This window comes from Streptopelia decaocto (assembly GCF_964273445.1).
Source record: "Streptopelia decaocto genome assembly, chromosome: 5".
NCBI lineage: Eukaryota > Metazoa > Chordata > Aves > Columbiformes > Columbidae > Streptopelia > Streptopelia decaocto.
Genome location: NC_138659.1, coordinates 18,167,928 through 18,193,559, shown reverse-complemented (window position 1 = coordinate 18,193,559; position 25,632 = coordinate 18,167,928). Strand labels below are relative to the sequence as shown.

At 35.7% G+C, this 25,632-nt stretch overlaps 1 protein-coding gene across 1 annotated transcript in view; it reads left to right on the top strand.

Moving 5' to 3' along the window:
* Positions 1 to 25,632, top strand: part of KCNT2 (potassium sodium-activated channel subfamily T member 2) — a 131,364-nt gene that overhangs the window by 14,855 nt on the left and 90,877 nt on the right. The window contains exons 2-3 of the mRNA XM_082052817.1: positions 18,358 to 18,437; positions 24,274 to 24,373. Coding sequence (XP_081908943.1) covers positions 18,358 to 18,437; positions 24,274 to 24,373 — 180 coding nt within the window. The remainder of the gene's footprint in view (positions 1 to 18,357; positions 18,438 to 24,273; positions 24,374 to 25,632) is intronic.

The window sequence follows — 25,632 nt, the reverse complement described above, 5'->3', positions numbered from 1 at the left end:
ATAAACAGATGATCTAAATCTTACTCTGAAGTCTGAGGTTTTGATAAGATGTTACACAGATAAACATAAAAAATAAAATTACACTGTCAAGTTGATATTCAGAATAAAAAAATGTAGTTGTGTTTAAAGTTAATTTGGTAAATTCATTTAAAGTTTGGTGACTTTCAAAGGCATCAAGGAGAAAAGCCAGGGTGGTATAGAGAATTTCCCATTAGTATTTGATCATCTCACCCAGAATATGGTAGCATAAGAAGGATTGGTGGCTAAATGCTGAAATACTGACATAAGTAGACTCCATCAGTGGAGTAAGAACACTGTTTAACAGTATAGTTGAATATATCTGAGACGCAATTCTCCAATTCCAGTGGAGAAATAGTTCAACACAGTCAACTGGAACAAAGTTATTATATTGACAAATTATATTAATTTTCTTTTCAACTGTGCAGAATTGCAAAAAGAAAAAAAAAAATCTGAGAAAAAAATCCCAAAACTCTGGGTCAACCAGTTTATTTGATCTCTGAGTCTAGACTGAAGTCAGGCTACAGCTTCCTCAGCAAACTTCCCCAAACCAGTCATTATCTCATAGCTTCATTAATGATAAGAATCTGGACCTTTTCAAAGACAAGACATTTTACACTTGGTCATTTTAACTGAGGTGGTTTCCTTCACATTAGTGATTATAATGTATATTTCAAAACACATCTAACAGATATACCTAGGGATATGCAGTGTTCTAACAGCCTGTTTCAACTGCTTTTTTTCTATACCTGAAGTATATGTCTGTCCCATTTGACCACAAATCATTTTTATCTCCTCCAGATGTACAGAAGTCAGTCTGTTTAATGAATGCTGATGAACACATTGCTGCCTAAATGATCAATATATTCACACCATAGGAAGAGGGTTGAAGTATATGGATTTATAGTTCTTCTGTGTTGCAACTGAATATATGTATACAAGTTACAAAATACTTATTAATAGCTGTTGGTTATTTTAGTGTAAAAATTAACTTTGTCTTGCTTAGTCTGCTTCATAGGTGCAATCAGCCTCCTCTTTGCTAAGTCTATAAGAAGTTATCTGGCTTATTCTATTAGGATTCGCTCTGTTCTATCTACAGAAACACTATGTGTTCCTTTATGAAAAAGGATTTTTTTACTATTTTATTTTTCAAGTCATCTTCCTATTTTGTAGGTTCTTTTCTTGTTTGACTTTCAACCTAATTTACTATATTAAAAATGTAAAAAAGATACAGTATGTTCCCGTAGCCATGAGAGCATTTGTACTAGACATTCTTTACAAAAGAAAATGTCTTCTCTGAAGATAGGCATTCACTTTGTGTTACACCAACCCTGTTTATTTACTTTTTGGGTTGTTTACTTTTTCTTATTATAAACATTTGATTTTCTACCTTCAGTGTCAATCTCCAGAGAACTTTTTCAAATGCCTTATAAAAATTTAAGTACATGATGTTCACTTCAGACTTCCCCCTTATCTATCTCTTCCAATTATCTCATAATGGAGCAGAGTGCTACAGCTCATACTCTATTTATATCTGTCATTTGCTTCATTCTTAGTTTGTTCCCAAGCTAAATCCAACTTGTAGGTCTTGGCAAGGGTAGCATTTATTCTTTTTCATCTCTTGTTGACATTCTAACCAGTACTTACATTTTAATAATCCCTAATGTACATTATAAGAATATTTTTGTTTGCCTTTTGCCATGATTTTATTTAATTGCTTTTTTTAACTCTTTGCTCTTATCTCTAATATTGTGGTTACAAAATATGTCAATTCAGTGTCTGACATTGTAGCCTAGTCTCTGTGCCTGGAAACTCCTAATATCGTAGCAAATTTACGAGTATGATATATATACAACTAAGCAGAATTATGATACTCACCGAATAATATTAACCATATATCTGAGATTACTATACCCATGCTTGTTGTTCACGTCCAATTAGGAATTGTGGGGAAATGTTTGTCCTAAGAACATGGCTTATGCAGCTCCGCAGAAGTTGAAATCAATCCACATTGAACATTAGTTCCTATCCATTTAAAACATTAACGTGCTCTCCAACTTAAGTGGCTACAGAACTGGATTCTTGAGACTCTTACATTTTAATTAAGACAAAGCATTCTTAGGAGTTCATAAAGAGAAAAACGTGAGGAACAAAAGAACATTGGAAGGAAAGCACTGTGATATACAAAAATCTGATTTTGAACTTTATACATGCCTTACATTTTTATTATTACTTGTATTTTGATACAATTCAGAGACCTTGAATCAAGGTCAGTCCATTGTAGAAAAGTACTGTAGGGAAACAGAGGAGCACATGATTCCCATTTTGAAAATAATGTGGTGGAAATCAAGTGATGTGCAGCAAATAGATGGAGAACAGGACATAGATCAAATATTAATCAAACAGTGAAGAACTCAGGGTACTGAACTACCCCTAATCCTGAGGACATATAAAAGACTGATACTGGAGAGGCACTTTTAGAGACAAGAACATTTTAAGACAGCAAACATGAAGATGAAAGAATGACTGAAGGAAAAGTAAATAAATGAGGTTCCAGCAGTAAATGAAACACAGCCTTCCTCTAGACAGAACTGTGGCTTGATAACCTTCATGTGTAGATACATATTTGTGCATTAGAGTAGGACAGGGGATTCAGCTCTTGGCTGCAGGTAACTACTGCTTCTCCAGAATCAGTTTAGCACAAAAACCATAACCCATAAAGACCTCCATTTGGGAATACTGTGTTTATGCATCTTATTTCTTGTAATTCTTTCAAACACAGTTCTGACTATGCCTGTAAAAGGATCGATTTTATGAACATTACAAATTGAAACAGGGAACTATATCATACTTTACTTTAGTAAGCTAGCAGTGTATAAAGCTGCTTCAGTTGACTGCGAAAATTTATACAGCTGAAAGTTAAGACTGTAAAGTTTTGTAACTCCCATTTTTGAAAGAGTGAAATCTCTTGCAATATTATTTTTTTTGCAAGTCATACTTGTTTTAGCTCAAATAGGTTTCTTTTAAAATCGAAGAATGTCTACACTGAGGCAGACTATTTAGTCTCTTATTTAGCAGATTAAACTGGTCTGTTTGATCAGTTATTTAGTAGACAGTGGTAAGTGATAAGAGGAGACAATGTAAAAGCAGAGCAAGTAACACACTCATGCTTATTGTAATATAGCCTCATTCTGGTATACCCTCTTTTATATCTTTTTCCTCCGTCAACACTCATCCCATTCACAGAATCACAGAATGTCAGGGGTTGGAAGGGACCTCGAAAGATCATCTAGTCCAATCGCCCTGCCAGAGCAGGAACACCTAGATGAGGTTACACAGGAAGGCGTCCAGGCAGGTCTTGAATGCCTCCAGAGTAGGAGACTCCACAACCTCCCTGGGCATTCCCACATATATTCCCATATTCTCTCAATTTTGCTCTTACCATCAATATAGTTATTATTGAAACAAATTATCAACATTTTCCTACTTATACAAAAGTGTCTCTGGTGCTGTGTTCTGAAGTGCTAAAATGTGCTTTGGAACTTTTGTATTAGTTACCATTTACAAAACGTTATTAGACAGCCTCATACAGGTAGTGTGTTTAAGGAAAGGTTACAGAGAAACATCTGTACTATCTTGGACAGAAGTAACTCGTGTTTGTCAAATGGGCTTTTGGTGGATGGCTATTAGTGATATATTCCGTTTAAACTACCCCACAGGAGCTGTGATATCCAAATAGTGACAGATATGAATTTTTCATAAACCACTTGGAAATATTTAGCACTTTAAGAACACTGTTTAAGGATTTGGCCTATAAAAATACTGTCTCATTTTACAGGATTAATTTTAAAGATAAGATAATAACATTTTTCCAGATTTGAAGGAGACAAAAATGAACTAATTTATTTTCAAAATGCTGTTTATAAATGTATAAATTTGCCAGTTGCAAAAATTTGGAGTGAATGTATAGTAGAACTATGACAGCTATTATTACTGTATTATGTATAGCATAGATGTTTTACAGGATCAGTGGAAGGCCTTTCCTAAAAGGCTTGCTAGCTAAGAACCAGTGATGGAAGTATGCATAGCCAGTAAAAGTCTCACTGGTAATGTATGCACAACAGTTTATTTTTAGGTTTAGTTTTAAACAGTTATGGATAACACCAATTTTTTAAAAAAGACTTGATAGCAACATAAACCCAGATACATAAATCATATTTATGAATGCAATTCCATGAACATCACACTGAACAATCTTAGAAAAGAGTTTTTAGCTGTCATCTCCGCACCTATCCTTTTCTCTCATTATTTTAATTATCTGGGCAACTGAAGAATTGGTCCATTAACTTTGTGGCAGCAAATTTGTGCTGTCTTTTGCACCAATACAAAAAGGTAGTTCATAATCACTGTAAGTCAGTCAAACACTGCAGTTCCACTAAGATCCTGCATTTTCCCCTATGCCAAAGTGTTTGCTCCTACTATGCCTTTGCATTAGCTGTGACAATCACAGCTCAGGAGTCTGATCAACAAACTGATACAATTGAAAACTCTCTCTCTCCAAAGGAAAGACTATAAATAGTCTTCAGTTAGACCGAATTCTCTAGACTGATCTGGAAATCACACCTTTTTAAGGGTGACATGAGTGGAGATGGCAGGTCCTTACACTGGTCATTAAACAAGATCCTAACTTGACAAGGCATCTACTGCTGTCTGCCAGCAGTCAGCACAAGCCTGTTTTATGTGGTTGACAGATAAATGATTTTGTGTTTACATCTAATTCATACACTAGTCTATACCACTGGCTTATCTGGTACTAAGCAAATCAAGTGTCAGTACTGATAGATTTAAGGATAGTTGGCAAGAAATTGCACTGTTGAGAGCAGCAGAGAAAGCACTGAACTACATGTTGATAAATAAACAACTGTCTAGTTCCAAATATAAGACAAACAGCATCTGAAAACTAAAATCTGCATATATGACTTTCCTGAAAGCCAGTAGTAAGCCGATAAATACCAAATAGATGATTCAGTGAGGACATGCATCTGAATGTTCCTTAATTATTTTGCTGCTTCTGTAGAGAGATCCCAAATCTGACTAGTAAAGGACTCCACACTGAACACATACATATTTTCCATATTGTGTATACACTTGACTGCAAGTTTATCCCTTACATATCACAACATTAAAGAGTTCATCTAGTTCAAACTGAAACTGGTAGACATAGAAGTGCAGTCTAAGTATAGCCTCATGTCATAAACACCTCTGCATTGCCAGGCACCTGGCAGCAGCTCTTTCTCCGTAGTGCAGGTAATAGCAAGCTCAAGTCAAAAGCTAAGGCTTGGGCCTCTCCTCTTTTCGGGGCTGCTATTCCCCCTCCACTGCAGGCTGCAAAAGTAAGGGCCCCTCTGTTCCGTCAGTCTGAGCCCAAGATTCTGTGTAAAGTAGCTTCTCTCCACAGTGTCTGGGCAGCTCCTTTTATTTGCCACATTGTATGCTGCTTTGTGAGTCTCTTTTATATGTCTCCATCGTAACAGTTGTTTCTCTTTTCTATTTTTTTTTTTTTTTTGGGGGGGGGGGCGGTGGGGGTGTACAGCTTGCTTTTTGTTTGTTTTTTCTAACACACAACTGAAGAAACAATAAGTTTTATGATTTGGCCTTTGTGGATTACTACTGCAATAGTGATTTTGGCTATCTGACTTTTATTTAAGCTCTATTGCACTATATGTCACCTGTCAAAAAAAGGTTTTGGGTAACTTGTCTGAATATATAATGTCTTATCTTGCCAGTCCCACCCAGGTATTTTGTGTACGTGGATTTACCTTCCACATAGCATAAAACTAAGCCAGCCTTCTTCAAGCTGTATAAATTGCTTCGAGTCTGCTGCGCAGGGCCCTGGAGAGCAGTTTTGGCACTTATTCCACGCTCATCATATCCTTCTCTGGAGGGGATTAGGAGGTGACAAAGAAAACTGTGGTGACAGCTGGGGGCGGCAAGAGGAAGTTGTGAGGATTAAAGGTGGAAAGAAGGGAGTAAATGGCAACAGTGGTAACAGAAAGTGAAACTGAGTGCTTTTCTTCCTTCATCTCTCCTAACCTGAAGAAACATTCTACAGTTTTGCTGAAGTAAACAGGCAAGAGCTCAAATAATCAAGGAATCAAAGACAGATGTATCACAGGTATATAGAGATGTACATACAGACTACAGATGACCTCACTGGAGACTAAAATTAGAAACTTCATTCTGGTGAAGTAGAGGTCTACATACTTGATGGTTATAGTGTCTCAAGAATTTTTCTGCTTACTTTCCCATGACTTGGCAGGAAAGTCCACTAGTTTCTGAAAATGTAGTTTATACCTGGATTGCTAATGCAGAATAGGCACATGTGAATTGTAGACTGAGTGCCAAACTTTCATTGAATAGAGATCAATTTTACGTGCAAGGTTTTTTCTATAGCAGACAAAATATTTTTTGAGGGAATTGTGTTGATTCAAGTTGTAAGGCATCGTGTTAGTATCAGATCAAAGGAAATACAGAAGACATTTCACTGGCTTCATTTTGAAGCTGGATTTTTAGATCCAGCAGTTGCAATATGTTCAGATGTTATTTTCTCAAGGTTCACAGTATCACAGTATCACAGTATGTTTGGGATTGGAAGGGACCTCAAAAGATCATCTAGTCCAATCCCCTTGCTGGAGCAGGAACACCTAGGTGAGGTCGCACAGGAACATGTCCAGGCGGGTTTTGAATGTCTCCAGAGAAGGAGACTCCACAACTTCCCTGGGCAGCCTGTTCCAGTGCTCTGTCACCCTCACTGAGAAGAAGTTTCTTCTCAAATTTAAGTGGAACCTCTTGTGTTCCAGCTTGATCCCATTACCCCTTGTCCTATCATTGTTTGCCACCGAGAAGAGCCTGGCTCCATCCTCATGGCACTCACCCTTTATATATTTATAAACATTAATAAGGTCCCCCCTTAGTCTCCTCTTCTCCAAACTAAAGAGACCCAGCTCCCTCAGCCTTTCTTCATAAGGGAGGTGCTCCACTCCCTTAATCATCTTCGTTGCCCTACGCTGGACCCTCTCCAGCAGTTCCCTGTCCTTCTTGAACTGAGGGGCCCAGAACTGGGCACAATATTCCAGATGTGGTTTCACCAGGGTGGAGTAGAGCGGAAGGAGGACGTCTCTCGATCTACTAACCACCCCCCTTCTAATACAGCCCAGGATGCCATTGGCCTTCCTGGCCACAAGGGCACAGTGCTGGCTCATGGTCATCCTGTTGTCCACCAGGACCCCCAGGTCCCTTTCCCCTACACTGCTCTCTAATATGTAATCTCCCAACCTATACTGGAACCTGGGGTTGTTCCTGCCCAGATGCAGGACTCTACACTTGCCCTTGTTAAATTAATAGGTTAATAGTTATATATGCTTCAGGTATATAATTGTTTCAGAGAAATATGCTAAATTTCAGGCTTTGTTTCTCCTCCAAATATCCATAATATAGACATTTTGTGGGTCTTAAAGGAAGCAGCTCTAGGAGATGAAAAAAAAAAAAACAAAACAACAACCCAGGTCAGTCTGAATGGGGTCAATGAATTCAGATTGCTTAGATCTATCTATTTGGTTGGTGGTCAATTTAAAGAAAAGTAGGATCTTACGTGTAAATGTACTCATTTTTAGGTTAACTTTGGGAAGAAAGTCTTCCATGTTTGAAGGACAAACAATGTTTTCTGAAACTGCAGGCTATCCCAGTTCATCTGACGCTTCTTATAAAACTTAGTATTTTCAGTAAAGATGGCCTTATTTTTGCCATTTTTACTGCTGAACTCTGTGGGAAGCTGTTTAACAACTAAGAATTGTATTATCATCTCCATACAGTTGTTCAGAAAGCAATCATGACAACTAAGTTTGAGCAGAGAAATACGAGAAGAATACAACTCCCAAAAGGAAGGACACAGTATATAGATAACATCCCACCAGGTCAATGTGGTAAAAAAAGGCAGCATAATGTCTGGCATAGTAACCGTATTTGTACAGGAAATAAATTTAAGGCTACGAAGACTTATGAAATTTCAGGTGTTCTGTTCTCCTTATAAAATGTGAATCAGTAAGACTCCATAGAAAGATAATGTAAATTAATCTGTTTACACTGAATGCTGTATTTTTCATAAGCTTCTATTTCCTTATGTGTAGGTGCGGCTAATACTTCCCTATAATTTATTATGTCTTTGATAAAACTGTAGGTTAAGTTACTGAATCCCAATATGTCATTATGGAAAAAAATTCAGAATTTGTTTTTCTGACTTGATATAACTAGCATAATAACAGCAAAAAAATCACTACCACCAACAAAAAAAACCCAAGCAGAAGTAAAAATAAAGCAAGCTGTGGAACTCTAAGTGAATAGAATCTTTCCATTTATCTAAGTGGGCTTTGGATCAGACCGAATAGGAGGCTGGTTCTTTGTTTCAGGTAACATATTAATGAGTCGTATTTAAAAATTGTATTTTACACTTGGTCATGTGATACTGAAAAAATGACAGTTTTGGATTCATCCACAAATTTTTTTGTTCCTTTTTTTTTGATTTTTTTTTTCCTGTCCATCTGCTCTTTTTTTCTTTTCCCTTCTGCTGCATTTTCAGAAAACTGAATCTTATTTTCTTATTTTTTAAAGTAAAAATAAAACAGAGGTAAATGATCTAATCTGTGAAGATACCATGTACAAACAGCTCTCAGCTTTGTTTAATACTTGCTGTTTTTGAAGAAAAATGCAATCTTGAAAAATAAGAAGGAAGATAAAAACAAATTACAGGAGGACAGTAACAGAATAGTCAGATGCAGTTGTCCTACGTGTGAGAAGCAGAGTTTAAATGAATAGTGTTTTGGATTTCTCTGGTAATCGGAGGCTAACTTGAATTGCTTGCAAGGGACCAAATTGAAGAAGAGAGTTTGCTCAGCATTTTTTTTAAAGTCAGGACATGTTGGGCTCATCCTTTCTCTCATTAGACATGAGACCTGTGCACACACACAGTGTTTTTTGCTGTTTTAAACCCTGGACTACTATACCCACACAAGAAAAAGAGAAAGAAAATACAAGTAATAAGTAATTCCTATGCCTAAACAAAGATGACATATTTCGTTCACAAGTATTTGGGGTTTTTTATATGTAGTACAAGTGTGTGTACCTGTAAACTCTAATATCTAAAGTGAGCGATGAGTCTTCAATATTATTTTTTATTTAATATTCTAGAGATGACAAAATCTACCAGAATAGTTTAAGGCTATTTATCTGAACACCTGTTTATATCTTTATCTGGATAATCTCCATGACAATGCCCCTCATAGTGTTTAGCTGCTTGGTTTGTAAGAGAAAAGCATTAAATGGGGAGCATGCAAACTGATTCCAAACTTATTAAAATTAAATCTACAGAGAACTAACATCACATGTTAAGTGTTGGAGTAGGAATGATACAATTCCATCACTACCATCCATGTTTTTGAACGTACAGTGGATATTGTAATACGTGGTCACCATTAAGTTTATTTATTAAAGCCTTGATATTTGTGGGCTATCCTAATGCGCAATACTGGAAGTAGGCTGAAAATTAATGAAATAATTGTAGAGGGGAGGAAAGCCAAGCATCTCAAAGGACTGAGATTTCTCAAGGTCACAGAATAATAACTTAAATATTAGTAAAGTCCAGAGGTACCTGTGGCACAGACCAAGATTTTGAACACTAGGAATTCAGGACAGGAATGACCTTTAGTTTACTATTAAGCTGAAAGATAAAGTGACTGGAAGAGATGGAAGATGAAAAGGGAGAAGTTGCCAGATGTAACACTCAATTAATGACACTCGGTGACAAATACGTTGTTAACAGTGGCATAGAAGGAAGCCTACAGAGAAGGCTATACATTCTGTTTTAATTGTGGTTAGAGTTAGAGGTGGTGGTACAGTGGGAGAGAATGAGTTCTTCCTGCAAAAGCAGGAGCTAAAATAAGAGACTGAGACTTTGACCATGGTAGGAAGTTTCCAAAGGAGAACAGAAAAGGACACGAAAGGAAGAAAAACAGTCCTGAGTTACAGTTCCAGGCAGTGAGAGTGTAAAGAAGTGTTGAAAGCAAAGGTCAATGTAGGGAATTAGAGTGAAGAAACTACAGGAGGGACAGTGTGCCATTTCCTCAGTGTTTTCAAGTGAAATAGTGAAATTCTGTAGTGCATAGAGGAAGGCAAGGCAGGGTGAATTCTGCAAGGGAAAGGAACTGTTGAAGAAGGGATTGGATATATTCTTAAAATTTGGATGGAAGAACAGGAAGGAGAAGGAGTTGGAATGAGGGGATGGTGGAGAGTAAATTGTGAGCTAAACAGGGAGTAGCAGGAGAGGGTTCTCAGAGGACCAAAGAAAGAGGTTGGGGGCAAGGCGGTAAATAGGTGAAGGGCTACAAATGACTCCTAAAACTACCCCTGACCCTACAGACTGTCTTTAGTGCAGACGAAAGTGTTTCTACTTGGGAAAATAAGGGTTTTTTTGAGAGAACGAGATACTAAGGTAACAATTAGTTGGCAATGTTACAACAAACAAGTTTGGGAAGCATGAATAAATATCTTCAAATGGAAGGTTTGCAATGATTAGTATTAAAATACTGTAGTAGAAAATACTGTTAAACTGTAAATCAACAACTTGAGCCATATATTGTTACTCTAAGAATAGTAATTTCTAATTCATTTATACCACGTATACAGGGTACCCCTCACAGAGGGGACGTATTGAATGAATTGACCACTGTAGTTGTAGGAGGAGGATCGGTCATCTAACTTTGATTTTAGAACATCAACAGGGGGTAGGGACATCACAGTTGTGATACAGAGGAATCGAGCATGTTAAGCACATTAATCGTCTCGCTCCTAATGCAGTTTCATTACTCATGAATCACCAGCTGTCCTGTTGCCTTTCATAGCAAAGCAACCTTTCCCTTGAAACAAAAATTAAACGTTTTTTGAATGGCAAAGAGGAAAGTTAGTACAGAAAAATAATTTCAGGAAAGCAATAGAGAAATTGTCCTGCTGAAAAGAAAGTAAAATTTGAGCAGAAAAAAAAAAAAGATATGGTAGCTGGTAATGAGTTACTATGTCTTTTGCTCCTAGCACTTTAATATCGAGTTAAAACCAGGCTGACAGCAATGGAAAGGTTTTATCACAGTATGCTTGATACTCAACAAGTTTGTTTCAAGTCTCTTTTTGCCAAGTAGTTGCCAACATTGTAAAAACAAAAACAAAAAACCCAAGAAACATTCCTGCTATTTAGGTATGGTTGATTGGCACAACTACATAGAATTGAACAACATCTGAAATCAAGCTCCCTATTACTCAGAGTTCTCTGGTATTTAGATTTACGCAGTTAAAAAGCCTTGCATAATAGATTTTCATTGCAGTAGCTCTGTGCTCTATATATCCTAAATGTGAAGTATTTTTGTCCAGGGCCTAAAAAGAGCTATATTCACATGCAAAAAATTCACTTCAAAATGTGTATGCTTTGGGAATTAAAAAAAAAAACAAAACAAACAACCTGAAGTTTTACTGAACTTCAAGTATTTTATGTGATTTTCTTGCAAAATTCAGCTTGAAAGTGCACTATTTCTTAATGCATCATTCACATTTCATCTATTAACTTTCTGAACTTAGGTAATAGACTTGCAAAAGGAAAGTGTATTTGCAGTAAAAAGTCAAGCATCTGGTATTCGCAGAGCCACTAAAATGGAGAGAGAGAGATTGCTCTATCTATTCCCCATAGTAAAACATCATAGTACTTTCTGATTAAAAAAGAAGTTTCTAATGATGAAGAATACAAATTGCAAATGCATTTTTTATTACTGCACCATTACTAGAATGGTGAATTTGTCACTGGTTTTCATGGGTGCAGGACTAGGATGATAATTTTCTTTTTGAATTTGTAAGGCTGATTGTGAATGGGGAATTTTAAAAGACATATTATTATTAGACTGAAAAGCATGCATACTGTTCACCACCGAGTCTCAGTCACTTGCTATCAGTCTTCCCCTCAAAGGAATGGAAAAAAAGGGAAGGTATTTTGCACAGAAAAGCTTGGAAAACAATGTCAATGTCATTTCACATCTCTGTTGTGGTAATATTAAATTATTGCCACAGACCTGTATAGGTTTCAAAGATAATTTTATGTATCTGAGGCTAGCTGATTGTAAAAAAGGAACATGAGGCTGCATCACAGTCAGGTTTTATAATACATTAGTATTTATATACATAAAAATATAGATACACATATACTATTTAAATTGTAAGGAAGAACATATTTATTAAAAGCTGACATTTTTAGAATTTTGGCTTTTGAACCATTAAGTAGAGAAAAAGTTAACTTTTACATTTTCTTGTGCTTGCAGGGGAAAATTTTTACTCTGCAATCTGAAAATTTTTGTTGGTCCTATTTTCTAATTTTTCTGTCTTGGATTTGTTTCAACTGAAACAAGCAACAGTTATTGGAAAGATACAGTAAAAAGGGTTTGAGAACAGATACAGTTATAAGCTACAAGGTTATTTATGCATCATTGATCCTTTATTCTGTAACTTGTGATTAAGGTGAACTCAGTTGATGCTATTTCTGTCTTCAATAATACAGGGAATTTTTACAGTGACACTGATAACACCTGATCTCTGTAAATCCATTAGCTATGGTAACATCCAGTTACACAGTCAAGTGAATGTAGGTAAGTCTGGAAAAACTTCACTAGATAGATTAACTCAGATTCACTGATTCAGAAGGTAACTTCTAAAGAAATATATTTGTGGAAAGAAAAGAACAAAGAAACAGATGTCATAGCAGACACTTCAAGTATTAAGATGACCAAACTTGTCTTTGTTACATGACAGTTCAAATTTGAACCATACAATTATACTGCATAAGTTGTTCTAGAGCAGTACTGCAAGAATTTAGTTTGAAAAAATAAAGAGTGAATAAGTAATACTGCATACTACAAGGCAATTATTAGAAGGTGTGGAACCTGTGTTCTATCATGTACATTCACAATGTTAGATATTATAAAGAATCTACATGACAGTATTACATGAATGTAATTTTGCAGAGATCTTGAAAATATTCATTGGTTTATTTATAGTCCATGAATAAGCTCCCCTATCAGAAAAATACCTTATACATGTCATCTTTAATTATTCTACACTTGTTAGAAGTCATCTTGAAAAAAAATGATCAGCGTAGCGCATAGCAAACGGCTATAGTAACTTCATAACTTTCAAAGATTATGTCCTAAAGTACCCAGAAAAATGTTGGGGCTCTGATCTCCACAGCTCTCATATCATGCTCACACTGGGAGAATGGACTACTTAATTAGGAGACTGCAAAAGACAGAGCATCTTTTCTGTCTTTCCAATAAATGTGAGGAAATGAGCACCCTGCTTCCCCCAGTTACTACCATTTGTTTTGGGGTGCTGTCATTCAGCATGGAGAGGAAATGAAAAACTCAAAACTTTATCTGTTCAGTGTTCATCATGACCTGTGCAACTGATGACCAGTTTCCTACCAGAAACAAGTGGAAGGCCTCCCCCAAGTTAAGAACCAGTAATGGAAAACTACTTGTCTTACTGACATTTCCTTGAGCACAAGATGAGGTATCGTTCAACAAGCAGTCTTGATCTCTCATATTGATTCTGATGGAACAAGCAGGCCTGGAAAGTCAAATGACCATTTCTCTGTGAAGTTCTGAAGAAATCAGAGTTCTGAGTATATCAGAACTTGCATAACTTCAAAAAGAAGAGAGCTGCTACCCAAGATAGTAATCATTAAAATACACTAATCTTTTATTAAAAGCTCTAAGAAAAAGAAAATGACCTTTTTTTTTTCCTTACCTCTGGTAAAATAAGCTCTGACAATAGCGGTTCACTTTAGCACTTCAAATGCTTCATTTTTAAGCACTTATCTAAACACTACATACTAAACTTTCAGGTTTGAAGTCTAACATGATTTCACATATACTGGATTGGCAAATCCTAATAAAAGCATACTGTGTCTATATTAGAAGGTTCTTTCCATAGGAAAAACATGAAATGTCCCTTCCTATAAAGATGGATTTAAATAAATTGATATAGTTTTCTTCAGATTGGTCCAATTATTACAGTTAACACCTTTTCTTGGTTCCAATGTCAAGAAGTAGTAAGCATAAACATTTACAGCTATCAGCATGCACATAGTGATAAATCCAACTGAAACTTCCATTTTTGAAGGGATTATTTCTACCAAATCTGCTATTTTTTAACACAAAAGAAAGACAACCTGTAGATTTGGGGGTGCAAAGCAATCTTGTTACTATAGCCAAGTGTGGCTATAGAGTTAGAATTACATTGTAAATAGCAATGGAAAAATACAGACAAAATCAGTTAAGTAACCGAAGTACAGACAGATTGGTCCCAGTGATTTACCGTCATGAGAGTAAGTGCTTTGCATTAGTGTCCTTGGCATGAATTAGTATTTTCCTGCTATACTTTGTATTACGTTAAAATGCACTACTCAGATTACATCTTGACTGAATTAGAAGAGTGCAATGTATACTTCGGGTACTTCAAGATGATTCTTACAAACTGAAGGATTCCGCCGACATCACTGTTTGTTGAGTTTAAACTAGGGAAGACCACTATTAACAGTATTTAATTTTAAAAAGAAGGTTAAACAACAACGACAAAACCCCACAACACACAACCACACTGTTTTTAAGAGAATCATATAACTTCAGTTGTTTTTGCCACAGGTATGTCAACTACATATTTGTGCATTTTCAGTAGAACTGAAGAAAGAGGCAGTAAAGCATAAGACCTGGTCTTTAACTTCTGAAAGCAGCATGGAATATTCAATGCCTACCACATACGCAGAAAAAGTCAGAAGCAATTAACTGACTGCACACACAAAATCTTATGTTCATTAAACATTTCTGTCCTAGTAACCATCCGCAAGGAACAGTGTTTTAATCCTTCAGCTTGATTTTCTTTTGGTCAGGGTAAACTGAACTACAACTGTCTTTTACAGGAAGATAAAACGTGAAGCACAGATTTTTAAAACTACACTTTTAAATTACTTACACTAGAAATATAGAACAAAACCTAAGCTAATCCATAGGCTGGATGATCTGCATACACATACAGTATCGCCTTGTATTGCATGTGTGCCACTTCATCAAAACTATTTGCCTGGAATCAAATTCCTAGTAGTATTTTTCCTGCAACAGAATAATCAAGTTTTATGGAAGGATGTAGCATGGAATTTCACTCACTCACTTGAAACATCCTTACTAACTCATACTTAATTGAGTCCAGAAAAAGCTTGTTCAAACCCTTCACTACTCCTGAATGATCTTAATATTGCAAGTAAGGATCAGAATTTGTGTTCCTGAAATACTCTTTTTCTAGGTTACACTTCATAGTTGGAAAAAGACAGAAAGAGCAAATACTTGAGGTAAAATTTTAATTGTTAAAAGATTACAAAAAAGGTTTCAGTACCTGAAAGTTTCTGCCCTTACCCATGCCAGTGGCTCCTTCAACCCTTCATTCTTAGCTTTACTTAGTAAATAGTAACCCTTAAGAAACCAAGTGAAATATTCTCTGTCTGGTAGCCAGAGTATCAGGAAAGATACATAATTACAGAGACATAATGTATTTCCTGAAAAGGTAGAAGGCCAATATAGTTTTTACTTACATTTACAAAAAGTCAGGGGAAGGAGGAGTTGAGCCACAGAACTGGTGTTAGCAGCATTTGTAATCCATTTTGCCATAGAAACTGCTTCACTGTGGAATCCCAGTCTGCTGTGAGCACAGGTTGCTAAGGAAAGAGAAGTAGACAGCTGTTAGAAGGCTATCAGAGCAATTCATAATGGTAGTGATAGGAGGGTGATTAGCTCCCACATCCTCTTTCCTCATTATCATTAAATCACAGCTTACTGTTAATATGTTGTTCTTTCATGATAAGTGACTACTGTAATTTTCCTACTGCAAAATCTGAGATTAGTTTAAAATGTGTAAAAAGATCACTGATACTGTGCTCCTTTTAAATAACATCCCTTACTTCAATAGCTTATGCCACTTTGTTTACCTACTGAAATATGTCCTTGAAGATTAAGTATATACACTTAGCTTGTGGCAGCTGCCAAATCATGGGAAGTGTTTCTTACTAAAACTGTCACTGCATTAATGATAGTAAGTATCTTGGGAAATGTGCAGAAAAGAACTGAAGCAGAGCTCAGGCCCCCAGAAACCTGCTTACCTACTACTTAACCCCTAGACATGCTTCCTTGCCTTGCCTTAAGGTTACCAACTGTCTAAATTGTACTTATGTTAATGGCAATGACTCCCACAGTCTTGAACAACACACCACTTAGTCTATGTTTAAGCTCAATAGAAGCCCAGAAACAAGTTGCTTTTCACCATTTCCTCTAATTTGGTGTCAGTTCTAGGGCATTCCTCTGGGCCCTAGCTCTTTGAAATATGCAGTTGCAGGTACTCTTAGTTTAAAAAACAGAGGGCAGGTGGGTTCTTTAGCTCCAACAAATTAAAGATCTTACCGCAGAAGGGGTAAAGCAGATAGTGCAGAAAAGGTGGTGCAGAGTAGAGCTTGCTCTTACTGCTGTGTCAAATGTGTCATTGAATAGAAATAAATTCAAAATTCTGTTAGTTATAGAGCTTAGTTACAATACAGATTCTTAAAAATAAGGTTATGGTTTTGGTTCCTCTGTATAGGAAGCAGTGTAATTCTCCATTCTACAAGGAACAGTTACAATAATCCACACAAAAGCTAAGTGATTAGCTAAAATTAAGTGACTTCACTAAGTGAATCATAGGGAGACTTCTTATGATGTGCTGATGCTGTCCTACAAAGTGATAAGCCTCAATTTCTGGTAGTAAGTAAGCAAGCATGAAAAAGTCACATTACCTAAGATGCCATCCATTTTGGAGCCCATAACTAAATAATCTTCCAATTCCATAAATATATATATGTTATTAGGCAAGTATTTGAGGGGAAGAGAGAAACTATAGAAAACATAGATTATATAGATAAAATAGATTAGATAAAAATTGTTTCAGCAAAGGCTTCACATGGAAGAAAGGAAAAACTGAAGTCAGGATCCTGCTGGAAAAAACATGACTACATTTAAGAACAAGTAATTGAAGTACAGTCATTTGATGAAAGAAAGACTGCTGAAAATGAATACTCAAATAAAGATCAAGTATGCCTCTGAACAGAAAAAGGATATGCAATTTTGTAACACATGATGGTGTACAGAGAAAGTGAGAAGGAAGTATCTCACTTATGATGTCACATGATAACAGAACAGTTCTCAAACTGAGAATTGACTTCTCAAGGCGGCACAGAAACTGTGCCGAGGTGAAGTGATTCATTGTTGGAGTAGAAATGGGATAGGACAGGGAGATCCAGTCAGCTGGGTAGAGCAGAGCCTTCAGTGGAAAGGCTGCACTCATCCTACTGCAAGCAGTCCAGCTCCACAACTCTGGAGTAGTCTAAGTTTTGCTATACAGTGAATACACGCGTTCTTTTCCCCTTTCCAGCCCCTGCAATGCCTCTTCTGGTCTGTAGAACTATTGCAGAGTTGTGCTTGGACGGAACTGAGGGACAGAAACATGAAATACATCCTGGCAAATTTGGGGGCAAGGGAGGAAAAAAAAGAGGTTACTATTGCTCTAATATAATCAGGAAGGGGAGTTATTTTGTGTGTGGTATTGTATGTTTGCAATATAATTTTGCTTTTGGGTCTTGGTATTCCATTGTGACAAAAGCAAAGTTCGGAGGGGGTGGTTTGTTTGGTGAATGAGCATTTGATTAAAGGTGAACACAGACAAGAAGACTGAGATGTAAATGCTTAACAGAGACATGAACAAGACAGAAAACAGAAGAATCATTAAAATGTCAATGTTACAGGAAGGGAATTAAACTGAGATGGAAGGTTTAACCTGAATATCAAGGAAATCTTCCTTACAAAGATGCAGATATGAGAACAGTTTTCCAATGAAAATACCAAAGCTATAGACACTTCTGATTCTGCAGTGTAGAGTGTCCAAGTAGTATGAAAATGATTCTGCATGTAAAGGGGACAAACTAAATAAATTGTGTTTGTTTGTTTGTTTTGCTTTTAATCTTTAAACATTAGTCATTCAAATCCAAGGGAGCTTTTGGCCAAACACCCTGTATGTATTCCTGCAGTTATACATAAAGAACAGATGATTAGGGGAACAAATAATTTTGAAAAAATAATCTATTATCTTTCATATTCAATTCTAATACTTCCTTTTATATTTCAGGGTGCAAGTTGAATTCTATATGAATGAAAACACATTTAAAGAGAGACTAAAGCTCTTCTTCATCAAAAACCAAAGATCAAGTAAGCAATTGGATTCATTTCTGTTAAGCATAATTGTGATACTTTGAGTAGAATTCAGTTCCATTGAAGGCAACAAAAAAAATTATCATTAGTTTTGTTCTGAGCTAAAATTTTACCCAGTAGAGGAGTCAGTTTTACATAATATCCAAAATAAATTCAGAAAGTATTATTTAAACTTAAAGACAACATCATACTTATTTTGTAGGATCAAGTACTTAGTGGCATGATTTTATTTCTGTATCATGATCAAGCTGACTAAGTTGTATGAATCTGACATTGCAATGCTAATTGACAAGCCATGACACTATGTCTAGGAAAGCAAAGAGCCTCTAAGATGCTGGAGAAAAAAAGCTGCAGAAGTACCTAGCTTTTTGAAGTGTTTAGTTCTGTTAAGTATTCCTAAATAAATTTCAAACTTGACCTATACTAAAAAAAAGAAAAAAAAAAATTGAAAGAAAACTAGTGGGGAGGACGGACATACCTCTTTCTCCTGAGTGTGGTACCTTGGAAATGTATTCCTTGTCTTTAGTCTGATTTAACACTGTCTTCATTGACATATACACTTAAATTTATAGACCGTCATAGAAGAGAATAATGTGGAGGAACTAAGATAATAATCTCTTTATCTACATCCATGTAGCAAGTCCAAGGGGATGGAAGCATTGCATATTATCAGTGAATTTCATAGCTGAGAAGAGCAGTGACTGACCTCAATTCTCCTCTGTGTAGCAGGGTCGAATTTACCTCCGTTTGCCCTACAACTGTAAGGAACTAAAATTACAATACCTTAATACAGAAAGCTTTTAGAATAGAAAGAATACATCTTGGCCGTTGTAATACAGTTAAGATGGTTCCATGGCTTTGTGTCTAGGAAAGGACAGTTAGGAGAAAAGAAATAACTTTATTTTTTTGGTGTCCCTATCTAAAAAAAGCTCAGACAAACAAAATCTGGGGAGTTTTTAAAAATAATGCAGACCATAATATTTTTATCTGTAACAGCTAGTATTAACTACTAGTTTTACATCACAGAATATGATCTTTTATTGCCTAAGGTTTTCTAACTTTCCATTTTGTGATAAGCAAAATATTTCCCTAAACCAAAAAAAAAAAGATAAAGATAAAGCACTGTACTGTGAATAACTGATCTTTTCAATTTGAGCTTTGGAGTTATTTGACAGTGTCTAGCTGGAGAAACAGGTTTAACAAAGCTGCTGGAAGTTCATTCATGGGGAAAGCTTTATTTGTTACACTTACATAGACACACAGGGGAAAAGTCATCTTCATTCAGGTGCCTGATGCAGTGTGTAAATGCACTAAGAGACAAAACAGAAAAAACATCCTAAACTAGAAAAGAATATTCCTACTGGCTAGAAGGGCAGTCTGAGAAGCTGTAAGCAATAAATAGCCCTTTTGTTCCTAACCTAGTCCACAAAACAGGGATTTGTTGCACTTTTGTTTACTTACTAAGAACGTCTATAAATTTATGACCTGATTCACTGTAAATCTCTTTTCACTGGTGAGATTCTGAATAGTACGTTCTTGCTTGAGATAAATGAAAGAACTTTTTTCCCTACTTCAATCTTAACAAGATTTAAACAAAACCCCATATATACAGATCTTAGTGTTCAGTGAGAGCACTGAAAACTTTCCTTCACATACTGAAGTTGTAATTGCTATCGAGAAAATAATTGTCAGTAGTATCAGCAAATTTTCAGATTGTGTAACTAAATCAAACTACACACGTTCAAACAGTTTTTGCTAATCCTTAAGACGTTGCAAGTGAATTTAACACAGAGTAAAATAACACATGGTTTTTGTCAACTAGAGCAATCAACTCTAGAATTTATATGGATTTTCTACAGACTACTAATTGAGCTAAATCACACGCAGACCAGTAGCATGAAATATCAACTGGTTCATTCATTATTCTGGTTCTGAAAGTATTTCTATAAACTGATAAAAAAAGACTTAATCTGTCAACCTAGCTTCCACTCAAAATTCTGCAAGTAAATGTCTAATCAAGTTCAACCAATACAGGAAAAGCATTTTACAAATGCATCAGCCAGCATGCCTGAGTCCCTGCCAAAAAAAGGAAAAATGAAAAAGAGAAGATGACATATCAGTATGTCTTGCTTGTACTTGCCAGGCTCACAGACTACATTATCACAACCTAAAATAAGTCTCAAAGGAAAAAATAAGTGAAGTTTCAATTCAGTGGAGTGGGAATAGAAGATAACCATCATCACGATATACGTTAATAACAGTATATTTTGATCCAGCTCCTAAGGCTGGCTGCTACTGAGATGATTTTGCTAAAAATTCCCCAAAATAAGTTAGAGACTTAGAATAGTGTGTGTGAATAAAAGAATAATGGAAGGTGATAGTGAAATCTTCAACTGCTGTATTCATCACTCTCATTTTGATTTAGATCAGTTCTTTAAATCAGAGGTTTAATCTCTAAAAATGCTTACAAGGGAAACATCAAGAATTTATAATGAAAATGAAAGAAAGTTAGAGCCAGTACTAATGAAGCATAATGTACTTAAGCACTCTGTACTTAAAAACGCCTGCAAAAAGTAGCAAATACATGTTCAGACTGAGAAGGAAACACTAACATTATATTTCTTCCACAAAACAAACATTTTTAACTGTTATTATCAATTTATTATTTTAAATAAGACAAAGGATATAACACCATGGTTACATGGACAGAGTGAAATTACAATCTTATTGAAGTGGATAACATAACTGGATAACAGTGTATGATTGATATAACTGAACACAAATTTCAGGCACCAGTGTCAGAACAGAGGTACTCTGTGCAAATGGCCCTGCTACTTGAACAATCTAGCTGTGAATGGAAAAAAAGAAATTAAGTGTAGCACACCATGTTGATCCACTGGCAGCATGTAAAATAGAAGACAAAAATAATCAGCCAGCAAACCAAAGTATGAAATATTTTCTTTGTAACATAGTAATAAATTAACACTATTTTAAATACCTTCTATAGTGACTGTCCCCTCCCGTCCCATATTTGAAATCCTAGATCTCCATGACAGTGGAATAAATGCATTTATTCTCACTCAGAGGTGACAGCACCAACTATCAGGCTACAGAAAATTTCGACCACAGAGTATACTCACTTGGTAGTCCTACATTAATTATTAAAGCTTTAGCCAGAATGAGACTAAATATGCTCCCTCTGACAGTGCATCCTGTTTCTAAAGGCTGAAGCATACAGAATTGGGACCTTCTGAAACAGGATAGATCTGAAGTCTTCCTTATTTATATTGTAATAAGTGACCCAATCACATATGGTACAAGAGGTATCCTATTGCCTTGCTTTATAGATAACCCAGTCCATGATATGCACTCTATGCTAAGGAGAACCCTTAGACAAAAGCATGTCCGGTGTGAAAACCCTGGCTTATGTTCTGTGGGAAACAGACATTCCTGTGGAGATGCCCAGAACCAGAAGCACTTTTAGGCATAGCCTGGAATAGAGCTATGGAACTTAAAGATTTGAATACATAGGTAGTTCTTGATATTTCAGGACTGATATTTGAGAGTTAAGAGTTTAAGGCAGCAGGCAGGAGCATGGATCCCTGGTACTGATGTAGTTGTTAATCAAAAAAGCACCACTTTCTTTTGGCATTTAAACCAACATATAATTTCAAATTATGATTAGAAATTAGTCCATTATCAGTGCAGGAGTGTTTCACACTGAGTTTAGTGTTTAAAGAACTAAAAAACAGCAGAAACAAACAACAGACTTTTGCAGTTACCTAAGAAAGTTAGACAACACAAAATACGTATGGAAAAGAAATCCTGGTGGACTTCTTTGTTTGAGATTAGTTTTTATTTGTTTGTTTTAAACATTATCTGCTCTTCTTGCTTAATAGCCGAGTTGTTGTGGCAACTATTCATACCCCAGCAGAATTCCACAAAAGGGTTAGTACAGACAATTCTTGTTTTCTTCAGCAACAGTTTTAAAAGAATGCGGAAAAAAAAAACCCTTAGCATTGTCCAAGAAAAGTACTGGGATTCCTCCTAGTCAAATAATAGCACAAGAGCACACTTAGCTACCTTTTACAGCCTCTCAATCCATTTACTGCTTCAATCTCTTCACTCATGTTGGAGAATAAATAATCTGTGGCTAATTACTCTTGATTGGACTGCAAGAATCATTAGGTTAATGTTCACAAACCTAATTGCTGATAACAGCTGCAGTACTTTTTATGGTTGGGACCACAGGATTTTAACCCCTAGTTTACAGATGACAAGGTGCTGTAAAAGTCCATCCAGTTCTAATGTGACAACAGCAACTTCATAGGTAAAAGTAGTAAGCAGTGTTGTGTAATAAATCTTAAGATTTCTTTTAGCAATTGTATGGCCGAATATTTAAGAATCTATTTTCTATGTTTGCTGTACACCGTGTTTTAATGGGAAGGGAACTAGTAGATACAAAGGGTGATTTATTAGTTTTCTCTGTAAGGTGTTCATTTTGAACTTACAACTGAGTGAAGTCAAAAAAGTATGTAATATCACCATAAGATAATTATGTTTCTTTATTTAAAAGGGAATGTATACTCACAGATTTGGGTATGCATAATGAAGCTGTAGGTCTTAAATCACAGAAGTAATTACATTGAGTTCAGCAGACCTGCTAACATGTTTGCAACACAATGATATAAGATACCTTCTTTACTATGACTAGGTGCAAATGAAGTAAGACTCAGTTAATGGTATTGTGCTTTGGACAGAAGTGTTCACAAGTGACCTACCCTCACTTAACTGTAGTGAACCAACAGTTTTACCTGAATGAAAAAACCAAGAAATAGATAAAAATATTTACACTGGCAAAATTTAAAGACTATTGAATATAATAACATATATATAATATATATAACATATGTAATAACAAGACTGAGAATTTAAACTCTAATCCTTTAATTACTGCAAAATCTGATTAAAATAAAGCTAAGTTCCCCTGTAGTAGACAAAGGCTTCAATTAGCACTGAAATAAATTTCCCGTGTGGTAGAAGCAAGTGTCCATGTGGACCTTTTTGAAGGAATCTTGTCTTTGTGCAGTCGACCTATGTTTGTGGGAAATACTGTAATATTTTGCGATCGTATTTGTGATATATCCTTTCAGCTAGAACATTTCAATATTTACATGGTCTGTAGTAGTTGTTGGTTCGGTTCAGTTGTGCATTCAGCATGACTTTCATATATCCTGATCCTTGGATGCATAATTACACAACTTCAACGTTAAATGACTACAGTTTAATATTTTATAAGTTGGGATAGTATTAATATATTCTGTATGAGAAGCTACTGCATGAAGACTTTCAGATATTAATATTTAAATGCTTGCCGTTGTATCTCCTCTGCCTATTGTTGAAAGTATGTCTTCTTCATGTCACTATATCTCTCATCTCAAATAGCATGTGTAGTTTTGGTTCCCCTTGAAAAAAGTGAACTTGTCAAAAGACCCAAAGAATGGCATCAGGAATGATGAATGGCATAGAACAGCTTGCAAACAAATGACTGAGTAGTTCTTTACATTGAAACAGGTGGAGTCTTAACTCAGAGATTTCTGGAAGCTGGAAAGGTGTATTCTATGTGTATCTGACAGGCTTACAATTCTTACAATTCTTACAATTCTTCTGTATGATATGCTACTTGCCCATATTTGGGACAAGTTACTGGCTAGATCAACCATTGGTCTGTTGCAGCATGGCTATTCTAGTTCCTTTTAGTTTTACTTTAAAAGTGGTTAAAACAGAAAAGAACCTAAATTTATTTTTGTATTTTCTTTTCTTTTTAAAATAGGTCTGAGAATAAGATTATTCAATTTTTCTCTCAAGCTACTAAGCTGTTTCTTATACATAATTCGTGTGCTCCTGGATGATCCGAAGCAAGGACTTGGATGGTAATGTGTTTTGTTTGTTTGGTTTGTTATTTCTGCTCTCAAAACATTGTTTAATTTCTAAGAAACAAATGAATTTAATTTATAAATCTTTGATATTCTGTGAACAGGGATTTGCTTTTATGTCTTTTGAAAGACATAAAAGGTATTTTGAAAGAATTATAAAGCTACTTTTACATTGTGAATGGAAATAGGATCTAAAAAAACTATTATTTTTTCATTTTACTGCTAAAATCATTCTGGCTATTCTCTCAGAAACTGTGCATCAGATATAGTTGTGCAAACTTATATTTGTAGTTGTATTTTTACATAACATTTTTATTTATAATTTTAATGTTTATATTTATAAAAATAAAATTAAAAATATCTGGTTGCCAGTTTATGCAACAACAATTTCAGGATTTTACTTAAATAACTTTACTTAAAACCCCAGACCCCGAAACAGACAAATACATGAAACTGACCTTTCATGCAGATGACATTGATGACAATTTTCTAGCCCTCTGCTTTCTCTAGACACTTAGAAGGGAGACCAAAAGTACATTAGCTTTACTCAGAAGTGCATGAGAGAAGAATGTGTGAATGGGAAGTACAGAAGATGCATTTGAGATTTTTTTATTTTGGTGGAAATTTATTGTAAGAAATTAGAACATTTGAAAAAGGGCCAGAAAAAAATCTCCCTGGAAAAACAAGAACTGCAAAAACTATTTCTTGACTCCACATGTGTCTTAGAAAGTGTCTCTTCAAGGAGAGGAAATGTGTAGGGAGGAAACAAGCAGTACAGATTTTGCAAAACCTGTAACAGTGATGGATAAGGGAAATTTGGACATAGTACCACAGCAACGCAAGGACTTAAAATTTTACAGCTAATGATAGTTTCTGGCATGAAGAAGCTGCTGGTGTTGTTTTGTTATGAGAACTCTAGTGAGCCCAGATGAACATATTATACTGCAAAGTTATGTCTAGGTATACAGAACAGATTAGAACATTAGCACTTCTGCCACAGTCATACTTCCATGTTTTTGTATTCATATGCAAATATTTTTCTGCATCTTGGAAACTGCTTAGTTCCCCAGACCTTTCCTGACATATTTGTTCCTTCAATGTAAATGTTTAACAACTCACCAGCCAGAGAGTGTATTTGTCTTTTCTATATACATAATTCCCTTATATTCTGTTGTGGTACATTTAAGAGATTCGTTAGTTTGTTATATCTCTTTCAGGTAAGTCACTTCTGCATGCTCACTAAGACCCCAGTCGTA